This window comes from Brienomyrus brachyistius, chromosome 4 (genome assembly GCF_023856365.1).
Source record: "Brienomyrus brachyistius isolate T26 chromosome 4, BBRACH_0.4, whole genome shotgun sequence".
Lineage (NCBI taxonomy): Eukaryota > Metazoa > Chordata > Actinopteri > Osteoglossiformes > Mormyridae > Brienomyrus > Brienomyrus brachyistius.
Window position 1 is genome coordinate 40,171,473 of NC_064536.1, and position 23,505 is coordinate 40,194,977.

The 23,505-nt window shown below is 46.6% G+C and overlaps 1 protein-coding gene across 14 annotated transcripts in view; it reads left to right on the forward strand.

Annotated features, from left to right (window-relative positions):
* The window catches only part of LOC125739742 (uncharacterized), a 34,418-nt gene extending 15,034 nt beyond the window's left edge, over positions 1-19,384 (forward strand). The window contains exons 1-13 of one of the 14 annotated variants that reach the window (XR_007397273.1): positions 1,490-1,968; positions 2,696-2,850; positions 3,221-3,391; positions 5,487-5,807; positions 6,148-6,438; positions 9,626-9,650; positions 10,031-10,122; positions 10,702-10,739; positions 11,411-11,554; positions 11,819-12,229; positions 16,526-16,579; positions 16,868-16,953; positions 18,962-19,384. Coding sequence is in view for 11 of the 14 variants with exons in the window: in XM_049010185.1 (XP_048866142.1) it covers positions 7,353-8,687 (1,335 nt within the window). In the remaining 3 variants the exon portion in view is untranslated. The other 13 variants (XR_007397274.1, XR_007397275.1, XM_049010181.1 and 10 more) reach the window with 13 other exon arrangements.
* Positions 19,385-23,505: the final 4,121 nt, after the last annotated feature.

The window sequence follows — 23,505 nt, forward strand, 5'->3', positions numbered from 1 at the left end:
CAAATTTTTTATATAAAAGGCTTCATGGCAGTCCGATCGTAAGTATGAGCTGTCCATAAGTCGGCCTCCTTAACTCGGGGACTGCCTGTAAAGACATCTGGGCTGACTGACTGATTTTAGAATTGATTGCAATATTTTATTTGTCCACTATGTGGTAGCAGTACACAGAAATGTTCTAATTCTATCATTACAGCTGCATGATGGACTGACAAAGTCTGCAGATATACTGACATATTGCAGTACCACCATATCTGTACCCGTAATCAAAACAGTGACAGTGAGAAAATCATTTGTGTTTTTATACACTGACACACATTTTTACAATTTGGTTTTATGGACAACATTGACTGCCATATATTACTAATAAGGGGCAGCATGGTGGTGCAGTGGTTAGCATTGTTGCCTCATGCCTCTGGGACCCGGGTTCGAGTCTCCACCTGGGTCACGTGTGTGGAGTTTGCATGTTCTCACCATATCCTCGTGGAGCTTCCTCTGGGTACTCCGGTTTCCCCCACGGTCCAAAAACATGCTAAGGGTAATTGGCTTTGCTAAATTGCCCATATGTGTGTGTGTGCGAGTGAATGGTGTGCGAGTGTGCCCTGCAATAGGCTGGTCCCCCATCCTGGGTTGTTCCCTGCCTTGTGCCCATGGCTTCCAGGATAGGCTCCCCGCAACCCAGTAGGATAAGCGGTTTGGAAAATGGATGGATGGATTATTAATATCCCTATGACTGTGTGAACTTTTATATGTAATACAACTTACAAATGTCATGATGTACCAAACAGTACTTAAAGTTGGATGAGAAAAAGCAACAAAGAACCTCAAATAATTTTTCAAATGTTTATTGTTTTACACAAGTAGCAAAGGGGTTCATAATAAAATAAAATATGCTGGCCTATAAAAAAACAAAAATTCACAAGAGACAAAATGAAAAGCAAACAAACAGCAGGACATGACAAACTTTTTGTGGTCAACCATTTCTTTAAGAAATCGGTATGGGCACAGAACCTGCTCAGTATTTGGAGGGGAGCGTCTGTAAAAGCACAAAAAAGGAACACGTTCAGCAACGGTCTCTGCAAGGGGATTCAAACCCACACGCTTTAGCGTTCGGACACCTACAAATTGTACAAATGAGAAACTTTAAACATTACAAGCTAACGTTAGCTGGCTCACTGGAGAAGCTCTGCAATAAGGGGAAACGTGTCTAATTTACGCCGTTTAAGCTACCATTAGCTAACTAGGTAATAGCTACCATAACTCCAAAGTTTAACTGAGATGTCAAGAAAATCAGTTACTAGCATACTTGACATTGCAACATTTAGTCCGAGCCATTACAAATGTAAACCACATAATAAAATTTGAAATATACACGGCAATACGGTAAATAATAACCTTAACAACACCATATTCGCTGCAGCCTCCCGGATCCTCGTCTTCCGGGTCGTTTGCAGGGTGCGCGTGACGTCAGAGGCAGAGCGTGCAAATGACAGAGAGTGCGCGTGCTGCGGCTCGTACTGACTAGTAGCGACAAACGTAACAAATATTACGGCAAATGAAATACTTTGGTGTACGGCAGAGGTGCAGAGTTTGCTGGAAATTTTGACGGACTACAGTATCCAGGAACAACTAGATGCAAAACACAAGAAGTCCGAGATATTTGTTAAAATACGGGGCTACCTTCTTATATGTGCAGCACGATTCAATTGTATTCGCTTAGTTGCTTACTGGATAAATCTATGAGGGCTGTGTGTCAATGCACGCAAGACAACCCCAGATAAATCGCAAAATAAGGACAATCATGAGCTCCGATATTCTGTGCAGTAGTGCTGTTCTTCAACACAAAAGACAACGCATGAAACAGAAAAGCACAACACAGAAAGTAGCACGGTGATAACGAAAGCGTGTTCAGGCCTGAAACTTTAAGTGCAATGTGTGCGCTGATCTGAGAGGCAGTCATACTAAGCCACAGTGAGTACACCCACAGAGGCGATCCTACTGGGCCTCTTGTTTTCGTATTGATCCACAGAAATTAAAAGGACCTAATGCAGTGGCACTTTAAAAACTGTATAATGCATAATAAGGACTGAAACAAAGGCCTGAGGATAGACCCTCTGTATGCAGCACAGTCTCACCTCAAGTAACTGAAAATATGTCAGCTACTTTATACTCGTGCATAAGAGAAATATGCAGGGCTGCCAATTCTAACGTATGTGACGTGACACACGCTCTCTGACTCTCGCACTCATGCCAGAGATCTTTCTTTTTATTATTTTTTTAACTTTTTTTTTAATTATGCATGCAAGAGATCTTAAGACAAGTCTATATTATTCCATTATGAACCTAAAATTTGCGGCATCAAAAGTGCTGTGGTAGTTTCAAACCATACTGACTACAACTAATGAAGCTACCCTGTGAGCTAAAATGATACTTTGTAAAGACCAACTATCAGTTATTTTATGTTGCTAAAATAAGATTTCAAATATTCTTAAAATATCTGTTCCTGTAAACAACAGAACAAAGACAACATCAACAATGTTTTCCTTTTAACTGATAAGAAATACACAGAAAATGCATCAGTGGACAAACACACATCGTAAAGATTATAACCTCTGACAGTATGTACTGGCCCTCACTGTTTTCTGCAGTGTCTCTCCCTCTCAGCTCTTCATTTCACACTTTATTTTTGTATCTGCAGAAAATAGCTGTGAGTCACATGAATGACACAGGAAACCAAGCAAACTGACTTAAATTTTTTAAATATTCCCCCTGCACTTGCATGTTTGCCCCATGTCGGTGTGGGGTTTCCTCTGGGTTCTCCTGTTTCACCCCACAGTCCAAAAACATGCTGAGGTGAGTTGGAGTTACCATATTGTCTGTAGGTGTGCATGTGTGTGAATGGTGTGTTTGCCCTGCAATGGGTTGGTGCCCCATCCTGGGTTATTCCCTGCCTTATGGCCATAGCTTCCCAGATAGGCTGTGGACCCTCGTGACCCTGCACAGGACAAGTGGGTATAGAAGATGGATGCATGGATGGATAATATTAATGGATATAAACTGGATACTGTCGTTCATGAAGTCTTCTTTACTCCGGCTGAAATTTTTATTTTATTACTGAAGGAGTCTATGCATTGATAGTTTATGTTCTTGAGTAACAGTAATGTTATGACTTGATGAAGCGCTAGACATTCAGCCTTGTGATTTTATCACTTCCTGTGTAAAGTGTCCACTCCCCCTTCACTCTGCCTGCTGTGTGTGAGAATAGAAACGACAGAGACAGTGAAGGTACAGAGGATGAGGAAGTGAGTGTCAGTCTCCACAGATCTGGGCTCAGTGACACACACACGTATGGATCCTCTGATGCTCCTGTTTCTTCTCATTGCTGGGCTCACAGGTGAGTGTCACTCATTACAGTGGAACTGAGTAGAGATCTCTCTCCTGCTCCTCCCCACACTCTCAGCTGCACTTTGGAGATCATGATGGAGATCTGCTGCTAGTTACAATAATGTGGTCCTGGATATTTTGAATACTTTTTGATATTTAACAAATGACACATTCTTGCATACAGTGGAAGCCACTTATTGTGATCACGGTAATATGGATCAAATGCTTGGCACAGAGCCATTCCTGTACAAATACTGTTTAGATAATTCAGTTATAGTAATCAAGCAGTCTGCTAACACTGATCATTTTGGGTCCTTTTCGACATGACGACCTATAGAAAAAATGAAAACGGAGGTAGTAATTCTTTTTTTATATATAATGTAATTTCACTTTGATCGTCCTGTAACTTTGCCTTGCGGTAACCTGCCTGCTTCTGGCTAGTTACCTAAGGCTAATGCTGCGTGCACAGAAAACATGAAAATGTGCTGTGAAAATACAAATGTATTGAACTGAATATTTATGTACAGTACTGTACTGTATTATAGCGTATTTGAATTATGCACAGTTCAGTAATTTAATTTGTACAGTACTGTAATTTGAAAAGCGTTTGAAACAGCTGTATTGTGTTTTGACATCGTCAATAAAATTCAGTGAATAGTTACGCTGTGCAGTTTATTACCTTATATTCATGTAAAAATATACAAACCTCAATTAGATAGTAATCTGCCTGAGGCATAAAGAAGAAGAATAAAATCTGTTGTAATGATCATCCGCTTATAGTGACCAATTTTGCCCAGACAGACGTGATATAAACAGTTTCCACTGTAATTTCAAAAGAGAAAATTATACTTCATGAATTTCTAATTTTGTTTTTTTAAAAAAGCAGATTTCATTTGCTTTTTAAAGTCTTTTGCAAACTATTTCAGGAACAGTGATATTTAAGGAATGATCAATCTATCGTGAATCAGATTATTGATATTAAGTATAATATCTAAATATACTGTGTGATGATGTCATCTCTCCCTTTTAGTGATCAATCAGTAAAAAGACACTGTTACTGCAGATAAGATGCCCTCGTCTCTTGTACCCTGTAATTTTCTGTGAGGCTGACTGGGGTCATTTCAGCAGTACAGGTGGTTATGTGAGCAGACGGCCGGGATGCCATCTGTCATTTCTGTGTGTACAGTCAGTGGGGTCTAAACACCCAGCTTCATGTGCTACTGGAGCAGGTCTGTGTTTATCAGGGCTCAAGATCAACCTCAGGGATCGAGATTAGACCTGCTTGTCTTTCACTCTACAGTGGGTTTGGAGAGCTAGTTAACCTCTAGCTGGTAGAGACTAGGGGCAGTGTGGGGGCCTCACACCCCCAAGCTTGTGGTTTTGATATCTGGCCTAGCTCTCTGTGGGCAGTTTGCATGTTCTTCCTGTATCTATGCTGGTTTCCTCTCAGTTCTCCGGTTTCCTCCCACAGTCCAAAGACACGTGGTTCAGGTGAATTGGTGCCTCTAAAAGTGCCCATAGTGACTGTGTGTGAGTGTTTGACCTGTGACAGACTGGCATCCTGTCCTGGGTATTCCCCTGCCTTGTGCTCTGTGCTGCCTCAGATCAGCTCCACGCTCCCTGTACTGTACTGACCCTGTACTGGATAAGCATGTGGAAGATGGATGGCTGAACTAAAATACATTTAAATACTTTCTGTATCTCATTCTTAAGTCAAATACCACAGAATTAAGTTTACAAATGAAGCCTTAGTGTCACAGGGGTGTGGTCGTCCCACAGTGACAAGCCCATTCATTCACCTCATCTAGGCCTTTTACTAGGGATTTAAGGTCCTGGTTTTCCTCTCAGACCCTAGAACACACTCCCAGACTCAGATTCCCGATCCCACATCCCGCTGTAGCCCTTCCCAAGATCTGACACCTGTTTTGTTTTCCTGTGTCTCTCCCTTGTTCTTGTGACAAAATGACAGTCTTTGTCTTTTAAACATCCCTGTGGTTCTAATAAATGAATGTGACCCTAATCCAAGCATTATACAAACATTATACAGTTACTTAGAGATACTGTGATGTGGAAAATGTGAATTCAGTTGGTTGTTCTCCCTGCAGGTGCTGACAGTGTGTCCACAGTTGGATGGGTGACTGTACAGAGAGGAGGATCTGTCACCATCCCATGTTTCTGTGATGACAGATATAAAACTCATGTGAAATACTGGTGCAGAGGGTTTAATGTAAGTTCATGTACACCCATAGTACACACTGACTCTCCACAGGAGGGTAAAGTGTCAGTCAGAGATGATCCTGACCAGCGAGTCTTCACTGTGACCATCAACAATCTGACAGCTGAGGACTCTGATAGGTACTGGTGTGGTGTGAAGCATAGTGGAGCCTCAGATGTTGGAGATCGGGTTAACCTGTCAGTCATTGATGGTAAGATGTCTGTACAGCAGACTGTAGCCAATGAAATGCACAGTATGTAACATGTCATTTAGCCAGAAAGGAAGGACATTAACAGAAATATTAAAGGAAAAGATGCTTTAATATTATAAAAATCTGCATTTTATTTTCATTCAATGTGATAAACGAGACTTGGAAGAAGTAACAAGTGACAGTTTAAATGGACGACTACATGGGGTTAAATATGATAAGTAATATGTTAAGAAATGTCAGTTTATTTGACAAACATTTACATATGCATGTTGTAATGGGCTGATATTCATAAACATTTCATTGCTATGCAAATCTTTGAGTGTTTTATCTGTGTGTTCAGGTCCTCCAGGGCTGTCAGTGGAGAAACAGGAGGTGACGGGTGTGGATGGAGACAGTGTCAGTGTTCAGTGTTACTATGGAAACAACAGAAGACATAGGATGTGGTGTAAGATTGGGGGCTGCTGTGCATCAGAGAGATCAGTGAGTTTGGATGGGAGGCCTGTCCTGATCAGGGATGACACAGTAAATAAAGTCTTCAGTGTGACAATGAGTGGGCTGGAGAGGAAGGACACTGGCTGGTATTGGTGTGCTGCTGGAATCCTGCAGATCCCAGTTCATATTACTGTTAAACGTAAGTAATTCATTTAAATCTGCATGTGAATCATTTATGCTTGAATATAAATAGATAAAAACTAATTAACCCTACAGTTTCCTTCATGAAGGGGGTCTGTGTTTCTTTGTGGGGATAGTCCCCTATTTTCAGATATTGTGAAATAAGGTAATTTATTGGGATTATAGTTTCTATGCTAGTGGCACGGTGGTCCAGTAGGCGGCGCTGTTACTTAACACCTCCATGTTTAGGGGTTTGAATCTGGCTTCTGCTCTGTGTGTGTGGAGTTTGCATGTTCTCCATGTGCTGTGTGGGTTTCCTCCCGCAGTCCAAAGACATGAAGTCAGGCTAAATGGCGTCTCTAATAGAGAGTGTGTGTCTATGTACCCTATGACTGACTGGCATCCTGTCCAGGATGTACTCCATCCCTGTGCCCTGTCCTACCTGGGATAGGCTCCAGGCCCCACATCCCTGACCAGGAGAAAGGGGTGGAAGATAGATGGGTGGATGGCTGTAGTTTTATGTGTCTATGAATGTATTGGAATATTGACTTACACATCAGCCTTAATTCTTAGAGAGACATCCTGTAATTCAGCTCTGATAACCTCATCAGATACTAATACTGTCATGACCTGCTTGTCGGCTCCTCACGTGTGCCACGCCCCCTGCTTACCCACGTGTTCTTTCCCGATCGTACCCAGCTGTGTCTGATTATTTTCAATCAGTCCTGTGTATTTCAGTCCGTGTCTTACCTGAGTCCTTTGTCTGTCATTGTTGTTAGCTGTAGTATTGGTGATGGTTTCCTGTCTGTCTCTAGTCGCTAGTCCTAGTTTCCCCCAATAAACCCCCGTTTTGCCCCGATACCTGCCTGTTTGCCTGCTTCGTACCAGCTAACCCGCACGATCACCTGCCTGCACCACCCCGATCGTGACAGAATGACAGACCGTAAGAAAAGGAGGAAGCAGAGGAGAAGGAAGCACCTGGAGGAGCCGATCAGTCTGGGCGCCTGCTCCCTCGCCAACCCCTGGCCTCTCGCGGAGGGCGAGAGAGAGGAGCTCGTCCTGGGCTCTGACCCAGAACCGCTCTATCTGGGAGCCTACTCCCTAGCGAGGCTCTGGGCTCCCAGCGACGACGAGGAGGATGAGCCCTTTACGTTCCCTGTGCTGGAGCCTATCCCCCCAGAGCAGCTACCGCCCCTGGACCGGTACAGTTACCGGCCCGAACGACTGGCAAATTGGGGAGGTTTTAGGGCTGTAAGGGACTCGATCCCCCGAGTGCCCCGGGTCCCGAAGAGGATCGCACCCGTCTCCCCCTCCCAGGACTTGCCAGTTCTGCCTGCGCTGTCAGCGCAGCTCCCGCCTCTGCAACCTGCGCAGCCGGAGCAGCCATCACCGCTGTCCGCTACGTCTGCGCAGCTTCCTCCACCTGCGGCTTGCGAGTCCGAGCAGCCGCCGCTGCCTGCGGACACCGATCCCGTGCAGCCGCCGCTGCCTGCGGAGACCACGCCCCCGCCCGAGGCGCCCTCTCTGCCGCTCCTACAGCCTGCAGCTCCCGGGCAGGCACCCCCCCTGCAGCAACCTGCAGCTCCCGGGCAGGCGCCCCCCCTGCAGCAACCTGCAGCTTCCGGGCAGGCGCCCCTTCCACTGCCTGCCCTAGTGACTTTGCCCCCAGTGACTGCTCTGTCCTCGCCCCGTCATCCTCGACCCCGATCGAGGGCCGTTTTGTCTGTGTCCCGCAAGGGAAGGGGACACAGACGTCGGACTGGGGTCCCACCCGCCCTGCCCCCTGGCTCGCCCTCCCTCGCCTGCACTAGGGCTCGGTTGGCGCCTGCGGGTCCTGGCCCTCTGGGTCGGCTGTCGCCTGCGGGTCCCCCTCCGCGGCCTCGTCGCCCTGCCTCGCTCCCACCTCCGGTGCCTGGTCGGTCGCCTGCGGGCTCCCCGACGGCGGCTCCGCTGTCGCCTGCTGGTCCACCCGCTCCTGTGCCTCCTCTGCCCCTCCGGGGTCCCCTCCGGCTCCGGCCTCCCGGCCCGCTGCGGCCCCTCCGGCCGCCTCCCATCGCCCGCTGGGGCTCCCTCGGGCTTTCCCCTGTTCCCCCGCCTTCTCTCCCTTCTTCCCTGCCTCTGTCCCTCCTTCCTTTTGTTCCTCCTGTTCCCGCTATGTCCCCTTTCCTGCTTTGTCTTTCTGCCTTCCCTGTCCTTTGTCAGCTCCTGTCTCGCATCCTGTCGCTTGCCCTGTTTTGTGCATCGGTCCTGTTTCCCGTCTCTCGTTGATGGTTCTGTTTCTGTTGCTCCAGGTCCCGGTTCCCGTGTCCCGTCTGTCGCCTCCTCCCTGGCACGCCCGGTGAAGCGCGCCTTTGGAGGGGGGGTTCTGTCATGACCTGCTCGTCGGCTCCTCATGTGTGCCACGCCCCCTGCTTACCCACGTGTTCTTTCCCGATCGTACCCAGCTGCCTGCCTGCACCACCCCGTTCGTGACAGATACTTTACCCAACACCCGAGGCCTGCAGCGGGGCGTCCGGGCCTATGCCAGAGCCCCAGAGCTGTGGTGCTAGAGATCGACTTTTATTTAAATTAGAAATATATTATTTTATACTATTCACAAACAAGACAGATTAATAAATAGAGGTAATGTGCTTTCTGCCAGGATGGGACTGCTGGCTGTCTGCTTCTTACATCCAGGACCAGCGGTTAAACGAGATATTACAGTCACTCTGCAGTCACCCTGCAACAATTTGTCAACCGGCGGCCATTTTGTTTCATTGTTTGCTTCCTTCTCATGGGCTTATCGCTCACGGCTCCAAAAGCTCTTGTGCTGACGCCCCGTTACCCACTGCCGCGGACATTAGCTGACCGACATGCCTAGACATGCAATACGCATAAATCCCCCCCCCCCCCCAAAACAGGATGGCTGTGTTTTACCGATATAAAATAGTACATTTTGTTTAAAGCTACAATAAATATATTATAATATTTTCATAAAATAATTAATCTCACCTGTTCACTATCAGTGCCCTGGGATATTAACACTTTGGTCATGACACTAATTCATTGTTCTCCATCTAATCATTTTCTCTGTAGAATATCTTTCATAATTTATATTTCAGTTTCAAGAGTGACCTTTTCTTAGTCTTTATTAACAGAAAATTGCTTTTTATTAACAATCCTTTCTCCTGTTTCCACTGCTCTCCTTTTCTCTGCACATGATGAAGAAGGAGGGGATAATGAAAAACTGAGGTAAGCATTCAGCAGCATTTACAGTAGTGTGGGGGTCCTGCTAGCAGCATTTACCTGATCACACAGTGATGGGAAACTGTCATTTTAATTTTAAGAAAAAAAGATATTGTTTTTTATTTCATTTTCTTAATAATAAACTTGAGATCCCATCCCATCCAGGGTGAGCCCTTGCCTTGTGCCCTGTGCTGCTGGGGAACGACTGCAGGCCTGTTTTTACAAAATAGTGTAACATGTTGTGTGATAATCTCTAGCTATTTTCATGCTCTTTGTTAATGTCTCCTGTTCCTCACATGTGTCCTGTGTAATAGTACAGATGTGGCTGTACCGTGTTTCTATAAAGCATGTAAGACTTTACTGTTCACATCCACCCTCTTATTCAGCTCTTTGGTCCAGCTGGCTCTGTATGTAGGACTGAGCTTATTGGTGCTGCTGTTGGTCATCATCATCACATGGAAAGTGCGGGACAAACACAGTGAGTGGCAACTTCATGCTTTTATCCTTTTCCAAAGATTGCTTGACAGGGACACAGACAGCAGCATTCAGACACACAGGTCTATGCAGTGAAATTAAAACATAAAACGTGGTCACAACCCTTTGGAAAAGGAATAACAGTGCAGAGCTAAAATCCACTATAGTACAAACAGGACATCAGAGGACAGCAGCCCTGAAGGAGCCTTTCTAACCCGAACCCTTTCCTCCATGATCCATGATCAGACTTTCCTCTGACCCCCTGAGTCTGTGTCCACCCAGCTGAGCTTATAAAAACCTCCCTGAATTAGTTATTCTAACCAGGGCCGGCTGGGATTCACTGATTGGTTACCAGCAAGCTCAGACTGGTAATCAGTTGTCATAGAAATAAGAAAACTATTGCCCCTATTGAGTAGATAGTTTTACTCATTAATTAGACTTGATAATATTTTCAGATGTATGTACATGCTGATTAAAAGTGAATGTGTTTGTTACGAAGCAAGTCATCTGTGTCGGTTAAGGACAGAGACAATGGTGTCAGCAGAATAATTTTCTATTTTTTTCCTCATTTCTTTCCTTGTAGAGAAAAATGTGGCTGGGGGCCAAAATCTAGGAAGGACAGTAAGTTCATGTTTCATATGGGAAGAAAATCTGTCATGCTCCGATCATGCCGATCCTCTTGTGTGCCACGCCCCCTCACCTACCTCAAGTTGAATCCTCGTGTTATCAGCTGCTTTTTGTTACATCTAATTAGTCCTGTGTATTTAAGTCCGCCTCAGAGTATGTTTCCCCATTCAGCGTATTTCCGAACCCACAAATGCTACCCAGGGTCATTAACATCTTAATGTTACTGGTGGTCCTTGAGTTCCCGATGGTGTCATCCCCTAATAAATCCCTTGTTTTCCCGATCGTGGCATATATGGTTGCCCGTGTCTTGTATGCACCCTGTACGACCCTCGCATGTCTTTAGCATCATGTAAATTACTCACTTTTATGTACACGCACAAAAAACACGTCACGTCTGGGGAATATTAAGGGGACAGTATACGGGATGAGGAGAGCAATTTTTTTGGAAAAAATAAATGAACAGCTTCGGTCTTCCTTAAAACGCGACATTTTGGCGACGAGAATAGAGCTTGCACTTCCACCACCTTCACCTTCTCTTGCACTTCCCGGCAAACCTCCTGTCCCTTGGACTCGCTGGCTGGAATCATTCCAGACATACTCGGATGTCCTGGGACAGCATGAAGTCAGCGACGCTCGGAAGAAAGCCATACTTATTCACTGCTTAGGCACGGAAGGACGGCAGATCTTTCGGACGCTCGGACCTGCGGAGATGTATGAAGACGCTGTTTCGCTCCTGGGTTCTCACTTCGCAGCTCCACAAAGTGTCATCCTGTGGCAGATTCTTTTTCGCCGAAGGCGACAGCAGCCGGGTGAGTCCGTACATCAGTACGTGGCTAATCTGTGTGGTTTAGCCAGTCTTTGTAAATTTGGTGGCATGCAGGATGAATTCATTCGTGGTCAGCTGGCTGAACACTCTAACCACCCTAAAATTAGAGAGCGACTGTTGACGGCAGCACATGACCTCGCTAGCGCTATACAAGTCGCGTTTCAAATTGAAACAGCAGTGGAGTTTACGTCTAAATTACCTTACCGCTGTCACCTCGCTCCCTGCACAATATGTATCTGCATCACAGCCACCTTCGTCAGGACTATCTGAAGTTGGTTCAGACGTGCATTATACACCGCGAAAGCAACAACGACAACGCTGTGGGAATTGTGGCTCATTCTCCAATGTGTCGACCCGCCCGTCCGATCCTCCTGGATGCCGTGGAATCCCCGTGTTTACCAGCTGTTTCGAAGTGTCTTCATTAGTTTTGTGTATTTATGTCCAGGTCAGAGAATGTTTCCCTAGTTCTGTCATTGTATTGTTATGGTGATTTTTGTTCCGTATGCCGATCCGGCTCCCTATTAAATCCCTTTTTGTCCTTCACCTGTTTTCCCAGTCCGAGCTTGCCGTATCATGACGCCGTGTTACTGGGGCCCGGAGCTGTCCTGCCCATGGGCAACGGTGCCAGCGCTGTGGCAAAGTTAACCATTTTGCCAATGTATGCCGGTCGACCCCTGCAAATTCTACAGCACTGTCACTCTCCACTGCACCTCCATCTGCTTCTACAACTATTCACACTGCCAGCTTTTAAAACCTGTACTGTAGAGCTGGACAAAGTCTGCCTTCCCCTCTTATTGGGTACTGGGGCCACATTCTCTCTGTTAAATCTAGATACTGTACGGTAGTTTTTTTCCCATGTGCCACTTTCTAAGGCCGTTCCTGCTCCATGTGGCTATGGCACTTCCAAAATTCACATGTTAGGCTCCAGCCGGCTATCAGTCCGCTGTGGCTCTAAACTAGTCCCAGACTTTCCCTTTCACGTCTCCCACCATTTTGCCAACATGGGCCTTGACTTTTTTACTGCTCTTGGATTCTTCCTACTGGATACGACTGGATCTGCCGTTTTAACTTGCCATGGCAGCAGCAGTCCCCTGTTGGAGGGCGTAGGCTGTCTCTCCACATTTAATCACCAACCCCTACTTGTCCCATCTATAACTTCAGTACTTCAGCTCCCATGTCCCAGAGTCCCCTGGCCCTTCATGATGGTGTTGCTGCTGAGCTGCGCCACCTGCTGGAGGCAGACATTATTGAGCTAGTTGATGCTTCTAAGTGGATCTCAAATCTGGTGATAGCTAAGTAGAAATGCAGGAGTCTGTGTCTCTGTGTCGACCTCCGGGCTGTAAACAAGGCCGTTGTCCCTGACAAGTACCCCCTCCCTTCCATAGTAGAAGTCACTTCCCACTTTCATGGCTCGATGGTCTTCACAAAACTGGGCCTTCGTCGGGGCTATCTGCAGATCCCTCTCCAGCCTGACAGCCAGAATCTCACGGCTTTTGTGACACATGCTGGAGTGTTTCAGTGCACATGGGTCTCATTTGGGCTTAGCTCTGCCCCCAGCTGCTTCCAGAAGATTATGACTACCATCTTCACTGGCATACCTGGGGTGATTATCTACCTCGATGACATCATGGTCCATGGATTCTGCCTCACGGCTGAGGGCCTCATTCCACTTCAACCTAATATTGAGGCCATTCAGCGTATTTCTGGACCCACGAATGCTAACCAGGTTCTCTCTTTCCTGGGCATGACAGCTTATTACCTGTGTGTTTTTTGCCTCACTACTCCGCCACCACAGCTCCATTACATCAGCTGCTGCAGAAAGATGCATTTGGATGCCAGCCTGCTTTGAGGCTTTCCAGCTCCGGAAGTCCCATCTCACATCACCTCCTATTCTGGCAAACTTTTCCCTCTCCTGCCCCACCTCTGTCACCTGTGATGCCTCAGCTGTGGCAGTTGGAGCTGTACTGTCACAGCTGCAGGATGGAGTGGACTGGCCCATTGGCTCTGCCTCCCGTGCTCTCACCCCCACCGAACGAAAATATTCCGTGGGCGAACGTGAGGCTCTAGCCTGTGTCTGGGCCTGTGAGCGGTGGCACATGTATCTTTATGGCAGGGCATTTACACTGCGCACTGACCACTAGGCCCTGACAGCCTTGCTTGCAACAGCTAGTACAGGATGCAAACCACAATGACCGGTGGTCTGAGGAACTGCAGCAGTACAATATCATCCTGTTTTACCCCAGGTTGTGATAACGTTGTGGCAGACCTGCTGTCCCGCTACACCCAGTATCCTGCAGCACCTGACTCGATCTCTCAGGAACCAGACCTCAGCCAGATGATGCACACACCACTGAAGGCAGCTGTCTCCTTTGATGAACTCCGGCTGGCCTCAGAACCAGACCCAGTCCTTCCTCAGCTTCGTACATACATTCGCACAGGCTGGCCGACTGAAGTCTCTGCTGAGGTGACCCCTTACCACAGGGTCAGGGATGAGCTTTCATGTTGGAATGAGCACTGCGTAGCTCGTGGAGCTGTCACAGTGGTGCCAAGCAGCCTTCAGGCCCGTGTTCTTAGCATGGCACATGAAGGCCATTTGGGCATTGTACATGTCAAACCACGTTGTAGGGACCTAGTATGGTGGCCCGGCATTGATAGGGACATAGAAAACCTAGTTAGGGATTGTGCAGCTTGCCTTATGAGCAGGAAAATGGGCCAACCTGCACCACCCCCCCTGCAGCCTCCGGTTTGGCCCATCCTGGGGAACATCTCCTACTGGATATCTGTGGGGAACTACATGGAGTTCCACACCAGCAGCGGTTCCTCCTTGTGGTGCATGATCTCCACTCTAAGTGGCCTGAGGTGGTCTCCACTGGCACTGTCACGGCACGGGTACTCACTGACTTTTTAGACGCCCTCTTTGCTCGATGGGAAGTTCCTCTGGCTATTACGATGGATAATGGGCCCCAATTTGTGTCTGCTGAGTTCGAACCCTTTCTGACGGATCCAGGCATCCGTCACATCTGCACAGCTTCATATCACCCCCAGGCCGATGGCGGAGCGGAGCGTCTCAATCAGACCCTTAAGTATGGCATCTGAGCCCACTTAGCTGAAGGTTACCCCTTTTCAGCGGTGCTCCTTCACACACTGCTCCATTACAGAGCCACCAAGCACAGCACAACAGGCTGCTCGCCAGCGTCACTTATGTTGGGCTGCGAACTGCAGCTTCCACTGGATCGACTCAAGGCCAGTGGCCCCTCCCCCTACATGCTGCCACAGGGTGTCCGCCCAGCAGCACAAGATGAAGCTGCGGTTTCATCGGTCTTGGGGGACGAGGAACCCCACTATTGCCGTTTCGGATTGGGTCAGAATCCGCCGCGCTCATCGTGACCACAAGCTGGTCTCATTCTGGTCCCCTCCTATTCAGGTGGCGGGGAAGCTAGGGCCAGCTACCTTTTCTCTTTCTGATGGGTCTCGATGGCACGCTGGCCGCCTCCGCAAGGTGGCAGCTCCGGAATTGGCCAGCACTCATGTTCATGCTGGCTCCCCTTCATCAGAAGGTGATTAGAACTTACCTATGGAACGAGGTGTGCTCACATCTGAACCCATAGTGCAGCACACTCAGTGCCCAGCCGCACATCCATTCGAGTCTACATTGGAGTCCCCTCGAAGATCAGCTCGCATCCAGTCTCGCCCAGGTTACCCAAGGGACTTTGACTGAATTCTGATATGCTGACCTTGCACCTGGCTCTCTGTGCAGTTCATTTAATGTGCTGGGTACGCTAAGTACTATTGTGCTTTTCCATGCCAAATTGTGTTAATATATTGTTTATCTGAAACATTTTAGGGCATCCCAAACAACTGGGTGAGTGCAGTTTGCCGAATTATCATGACTGATTTTGTTTTCTGGGGGGGGGGGGAGTAGAGGTTATGTACTCGCACAAAAAATACGTTACGTTTGGGGAATATTAAGGGGACAGTGCGCAGGAAGAGGAGAGCAGGTTTTTTGGGAAAAAATGACTGAACAGCTTCAGTTTACAACCTGTCTCGTGTCTTCCTTAAAACGCGACACCCACCGTTTGCGTACCTGACGGTCCAGCCTCTGACCTTCCTGTGTTTTCATACTGTGTTAGGTCTGGTGCTTGTTGGGTGCTTCTTATTTTCCTGCTAAAGACTGCAAATAAAGAGCGTGTTCTACCCCGACAAGCAAGTCTTTTTGTTCTTTGCTGCTCTTTCAATGTCTTGGTCTGCTTGGTGGTCTCCCCTTGTTATTCAGTACCGGGTGTCGTACTCCCCTTGTTATTCAGTACCGGGTGTCGTACTCCCCTTGTTATTCAGTACCGGGTGTCGGTTCTCACCTTGTTATTCAGTACCGGGTGTCGTACTCCCCTTGTTATTCAGTACCGGGTGTCGATTCTCCCCTTGTTATTCAGTACCAGGTGTCGTACTCCCCTTGTTATTCAGTACCGGGTGTCGATTCTCCCCTTGTTATTCAGTACCGGGTGTCGTACTCCCCTTGTTATTCAGTACCGGGTGTCGATTCTCCCCTTGTTATTCAGTACCGGGTGTCGATTCTCCCCTTGTTATTCAGTACCGGGTGTCGATTCTCCCCTTGTTATTCAGTACCGGGTGTCGTACTCCCCTTGTTATTCAGTACCGGGTGTCGATTCTCCCCTTGTTATTCAGTACCGGGTGTCGTACTCCTCTTGTCATTCATTACCAGGTGCTGATAGTTCCTTTATTATTCATTGCCAGTTCAAAAGTGAGTTACTGCATTATGATGGTTTCTAAATGGAAATAAAAAGTCTTAATTTTGGAAAATAACTTTAATGGTAAAGTTATTTACTTGTACACTGGATTATCTCCAAATTCATCACTAATGACGTTTCATTGTTGTCAGTTAAAGAATGGACAGGTGGTTCTGTAGAGATACATGGTCATAATGTTCCTCTCTCAGACCTCTGAGGAGCCTGGTGCTGATGTCACCTACAGCTCCATTGTCCTGCCAGAGGTAAGATGGTTTCATGTAAATCAGTTTTTGTGATACTGCTCCTATGCCCGTACCAATGAGAGTGACAAGTATATCAATAATGTACTGACTGGGCAGGTACATCTACACCTCAGCTGATCTCTCAGATCCATGTGTATCAGAATTAGCAGTAATGAACCAAGAAGTACCATGATACCCCTGATATTTCATAGTGATTCACATGGGAGGTTTGGGAGTTTATGGATTTGTGGTTTCTGTACAAAGGTTAGTCTTGTACCTCCACTGTAAGCAGCTAAATGCTCTCAGCAGGTGTCCTCAGGATGTTCTTCACACTGTCCTGCTGTAACCCAGCCAGCGACGTGATCTACAGCTCAGTCACCCTGAAGCACAGAGAGGTGAGTTTGGAGAATCTGCTGTAACATGAGCTGTGATACATTTAGTCTGTGCCATGCTGCATGTGGGTCATATGTTCACTGATTATAAATTATGCCACCGGCCATGGAAGAAAATCCCGACTGCACTGTTTAAAGAAAAGCATTACTTTTTATAACGTAACTGCCATATTTAAACGATTATGAGAAACATAAAACACACTTTAGTTCGACCTCCTAATGACAATTCAGTCTATTGGACATCTATAGACAACAGTAGTGGCTGGTTCCAAAATGAAGGAAAAACACCACAACTAAATAAAGTGACACTTTATAAGAAGGACAAAATCCATACATCTAAGCAACACCCAAGCAATCCATGACCCCCGACGATCCAATGCACAAACCAATACAAGATGCATCACAGACCCGCGCCACCCACCAAGAACCAACGGTAAAGTATCTGCAGCCCCCCCTGAGCACCCCACACCCACTAAGCCACCAGCCAGGGGACGCCAGCCCACAGCCACCCCATACATCAACCGGCATGCCACCAAATTAGCTGGCACGTCAATTAACGCAAGAAGCAATCGCCAAGCATCACCCCCCAACAGACAACCCAGCAAGCGTGAAGCAGTCATGCAAAGCCAAAGCGACCCCACCGCCAGCCCATGACAACCCATGATAGTCAGCATCCATAGACATCCACCAGTGTACTTTACTGCCACTTCCGCTGCCCCGCTAGTCAGTGTTGCAGTGGAGGGCATATCACACACCCAGCACGTTTTCCCAGTCTCCGGGAGTTGAAGAATAACAAAATCATCACTCATCCCCCTTAGTCCGCTGATGATTATACTTTTGTCCTGATATTGCTGACCGTTTCGGTATTTTATAACCATCTATTCGTATATTTTTGCTACATACATTCAGCTCTGCTTTACAGCCACTTCCTAACCCTGATGTCATATGGGAGCTCCGGCCCCTCACACACTCTGCTCTACAGCCACTTCCTAACGCTGATGTCATATGGGAGCTCCAGCCCCTCACACACTCTGCTCTACAGCCACTTCCTAACCCTGATATCATATGGGAGCTCCAGCCCCTCACACACTCTGCTCTACAGCCACTTCCTAACCCTGATATCATATGGGAGCTGCAGCCCCTCACACACTCTGCTCTACAGCCACTTCCTAACCCTGATGTCATATGGGAGCTCCAGCCCCTCACACACTCTGCTCTACAGCCACTTCCTAACCCTGATGTCATATGGGAGCTCCAGCCCCTCACACACTCTGCCCTACAGCCACTTCCTAACCCTGATGTCATATGGGAGCTCCGGGCCCTCACACACTCTGCTCTACAGCCACTTCCTAGCGCCTGATGTCATATGGGAGCTCCAGCCCCTCACACACTCTGCTCTACAGCCACTTCCTAACCCTGATGTCATATGGGAGCTCCAGCCCCTCACACACTCTGCCCTACAGCCACTTCCTAGCGCCTGATGTCATATGGGAGCTCCAGCCCCTCACACACTCTGCTCTACAGCCACTTCCTAACCCTGATGTCATATGGGAGCTCCAGCCCCTCACACACTCTGCTCTACAGCCACTTCCTAACCCTGATGTCATATGGGAGCTCCAGCCCCTCACACACTCTGCCGTTTCGCTGATATTAAAGTGCCAGCATCACCGCAACAGAAAGGAAGAATTACTGTGGTACTAATTACACAATCAGATGGTCCCATGGCATCCAAGCTGCCAAAATACACACCCTGCCTACTGTTCACCTAGCTATGAGTTTCCTTTGACACTGTATATGGTCATGATTCCAGCATCATACCTGCGGTTCACTTGGCATCAGATTTTAATCGGATGAAACTAAAGAGGTTTCACAGATTAATGTATCAATCTGGTTCATTTCCTGTTCCTGTAGAACTAACATTGATTCTCTACATTCCCTGAAATGCTAAGGAAGGTGTTAGTGTCTGAGAAACCAAATTGATGTTAATGCTTGTCTGTTCCTTGTCCAATAGGGGGCAGCAACTGAGGCACTGCTCTACATGTGGGGAGCTGCTGCCCAGGATGAGAGGGACACGCAGATACTCCAGTGATGGGGAGGGATCATCACCATGGAGGAGAATCTTACAGTGATGTGAGCTGTATTTAAATGGCATGCAGCAATGTCATGTTACAGTGTGACAGTAAGAATCAGCCAGTGAGAAACAGACATTCGTGGCTGTTGTGCATTTTTACCGTGATCAAGACGCCATTTGCTGCACTTGTACGTCGCTTTGGAGAAAAACTTTTGCTAAATAAGATAAATGTAAATGTGAGGTTTTATTCTGGCGGTCTGCGAAATGTCACTTTTATATTAATGGAGAAAATATCATTAGCAGTATTAGTTTATTTGTATAATATAAAATGTCTATTATCATAATATACAGTATTTTGAGAAAGTATTGGCCAGTGTCTCTTTCTCTTGTCTGTCCGTCCTTCCTTCCTTCCATCCATCCATCCATCCATCCATCCATTTTCTGTCGCTTATCTGGGGTCGGGTCACAGGGGCAGCAGTCTAAGCAGGGATGCCCAGACCTCCCTCTCACCAGCCACCTCTTCCGGCTCCACCGGGGGATACCAAGGCGTTCCCAGGCCAGCCGAGAGAAACGCCCCAGGGCCTCCTCCTGGTTGGACATACCGGAAACACCTCCCCTGGGGGCGTCCAGGAGGCATCCCAGCTAGATGCCCGAACCCCTCAGTTGGCTCAGTTCAATGCGGAGGAGCAGCGGCTTTACTCAGTGCTCCTCCCGAATGTCTGAGCTCCTCACCCTGTCTCTAAGGCTGAGCCCAGGCCTGCTGTGGAGGAAGCTCATTCCGGTCGTTTGTATCCACAGTCTCATTCTTTCAGTCACTACCCAGAGCTCAAGACCATAGGTGAGGGTAGGAAGATAGATCGACTGGTAAATCAAAAGCTTCGCCTTCCAGCTCAGCTCCCTCCTCTCGACAGTACAGTACAGCGTCCACATTACTGCCAATGCTGCACCGATCCGTCTATCATTTCTCTTGTGTACAGTATACACACTGATGAGGGTTTACTGACACCCCCTGCTCGAGTAACTTCACTATTTTGATGCTTTATTACAGATTTGCAGTTTATTGATAGATGGAATATTACTGAAAATGCAGAACACAGACTGTGTGACTTGTCATACACCATGTTAATAAAAATGCTTTTCATTGCTCCTGCATGCTGCAGTGGTGGCTGTGTGTAACACGGACGCCTCATACTATCAGGGGTTTGGGTTTGAATCCTGCCCCTGGCTGTCAGTGTGCTGTTTGTGTCCCCGGTTTGGGCCCCGTGCTTCCTGGGATGTGCCCCAGGCTGACTGTGACCCCAGCCTGGGCAAGAGGGGGAAAGATAGATGGATGATTTTTAAACATTTAAAACCCACAAAAAGGGAGGCAGTGAGGTTAAGGAGAGTCAGGAATTGAGTCTCCACAGATCTGAGGTCAGCGATACACACATAAGGCTCCTCTGATGCTCCTCTTCATCTTCTTCCTCCAGGTGAGGATCACTTACTCTGAGACAAGCTCTCACTCTCTCTCACTCCACCATTCAGTGTAATTAAGATGAAGATAAATTTTGCATAATATATTTACTACATTTATATTCATATTCTTCCATGAAGTTTTATCACTTCCTGTTAGTTTTTCTGAATTGCCAAAACACTAAACCTCAGTTTAAAAACTAAACTGTCAACTACCAAAACTCCTTCATCAAATCAATTCCACAGTTTGCAAAATGATAAATCCACTGTTTGTCTGCTTAGATACAATTAGCAAATCTGAATCTCCCAATTAGCAAAACTCTAAACACATTCTCATTCACAAAACACATTTAGCAGTGTGGTGCACTTGGACCCAGAATGGCACACACAGACTCTAAAAGTTACACAGAAATAACACCCTATTTTCATCATTAACACTATCACTCAAAACTGAGCACACGTGTGCAGTCTGTGATGTGTGGAACCCATTCAATAAACAGGATATAAGCCAAGTCAAATGAAAGCGGTGTGACTGAATTCAACATGGAGCATTACAACAGAAGAGGAAGAGGAGTGCGAGTCAGAGGTGGTGGACGAGGAAGAAGACCAAGAAGAAGAGGTGTAATTTCAAATGAAATCAGAGCAACGGTCATAGATCACGTTGTGGTTCATGGCATGATGATGAGGGAAGCAGGACAACATGTGCAACCAAAACTATGTCGGTTCACAGTGGCCTCCATGGTCAGGACCTTCAGGGAAGAAAACCGGTAAAATGTATTTTTGTCTCTGAAAGTTACGGCGTGACTTCAGTGTCAGTCAATGGCTCCACCAATCTCTATAAAGGGGACAGGGAAAAATAATTTCCTTACGGCACTATATCTGTTTTTGTACAGTAGAGAACATTTACAGTACAGCATGTATACTGCTAACAATATTATCTTTTTGCAGAATTGACAGATGGCCACATACAGTAGGGGTGGAAGAGCACGTAAGTTCTCAGAAGAATAAGAGATAGTAATTGTTGAGATGGTCCATCAAAACAATGCAATACAACTTGTGTGAAATACAACAGCAGATTATTGAAGACAAGGTGCATTTCGATAGAATAAATCATGTGAGTCTTTCAACAAATGACCGTGTCCTGCAACGCAACCAGATAAGGATGAAACAAGCCTATAGGGTGCCGTTTGAGCGAAACTGAAATAGTGAAAGAGCAACGAAATCAATATGTGCAAGTAACTAAACTGTTACAGTACACTCTGCACTAGCATGTACAGTATACTGTACTATATATGTCATTCACAGAACGGAGGGTAATCTATTTTCATTGTGTATAGAGACTTTTTGAACTTGACTCAATGGAGAGGCCTCACGAATACATCTTCATGGATAAAGCTGGATTCAATCTGGCAAAAAGGAGAAAGAGAGGTCGCAGCATAACTGGTCAACGTGCCATTGTAGAAGTGCCTGGCCAGTGTGGTGGAAATGTGACCATATGCGCTGCCATCAGCAGCTATGGGGTTGTCCACTGCCATGTTGTTGTTGGGCCATATGACACTGACCTTCTTCTAACATTCCTGGATGGTCTATGGGATGCTTTGCTTGGACATGAGCGGAGAGGTGACGAGCAGGCAGAGCATCGCATTTATGTTATCATTTAGGACAATGTGAGCTTTCACCGTGGTCCAAGAATACGTGATTGGTTTAACAATAACCAGCATTTTATGAATGTTTGCCTTCCTCCATATACTCCCTTTTTAAACCCTACTGAGGAATTTTTCTCAGCATGGCGGTGGAAAGTATATTACCGAAATCCCTACATACAGGAAAATCTCATCCAAGCAATGGATGCAGCGTGTGATGATGTAAGAATGGAATCTTGCCAAGGCTGGATTCGGGAAGCCAAAGGATTCTTTCCACGTTGTCTTGCAAGGGAGAACATTGCATGTGATGTAGATGAAGTCCTGTGGCCTGACTGGATGCAAAGGCATGATGATGCGGCTGAATGACTGATTGATTTTGATGTAAAAATATGTAAAAGTACAGAGTGCATTTTGTTTTGCTGCAGGTTTCTTTGTTTGGATGTAAATAAGCTTTCATAGGTACAGGAATGTCCTAAATAAAGATTATTTTCCTTTTATCCCAGAGTGATTTGCATTTGTTTATGTAGTGTGTCAATTTCTGAGTAGTGTTTTGTGTGTTTTCTGACAGTTGTGCTTGATTTTGAGTAAAGTTGGTTCTTTTGAGTTGTCTCGGTTCAACTGTTTGATTTTGCAAGACAAGTAAAAGGTTTTATGAGCATAGCTTGAACTTTAGGGTTTGTGCTTAGTGTTTTGAGAAAAGGAGAGGAGATTTTAGGAAATGCGTTTTAGCAATTCAGAAAAACTGTAATAGTCTGTGGTGGTAGCATGTTGACTAACTTTGATTTTAGAATTGACTGCAGTCTTCTTTGTGTCCAGTATGTGGCAGCAGTATACAGGAAATGTCTTACTCTGTCACAGCTGCTGGTGTGTGTATAAATTCACATACTCTGATAACAAGTAATTCTGCCTCCAACTGTTTGTCAGGGATCTGGGTAGGAATGTATTACATGCCGACTGTACATACAACAGAGATGGGCTCCTGGGAGAACTTTGCCAGAAGTTGAAACACGACTTTAAGAATGACACTGATCCAGAAGTGGATAGTTTAGGTCCAGAGAGTAAAAATCCAGTTTTAGATGTTGTTTCAAACAACTAGTTGTGTAAAGTGCCACAGACACAGAGTACTCAGCTGGTTGGTTGAAACTAAATCTTGGTCTGGACTTTTACTTTCTGGACCTGAACTATCCACTGCTGCACTGACGCCCACCTTCTTGGGGGAGGGAGTCAGTCCAGACCAGGTCCCGCCCCCCAGCTAATAGGCTCCCTGGAAGCTGAAGGGTGTTCCAGCTAGACAGTGCTGAGTGATCTGTGTAATGGGGGGAGCACAGTCACAACAGAGGTGGATGTATCCCCCCCCAGGAAGAAGAAGTGATGGGTGAGGAGGGCTTA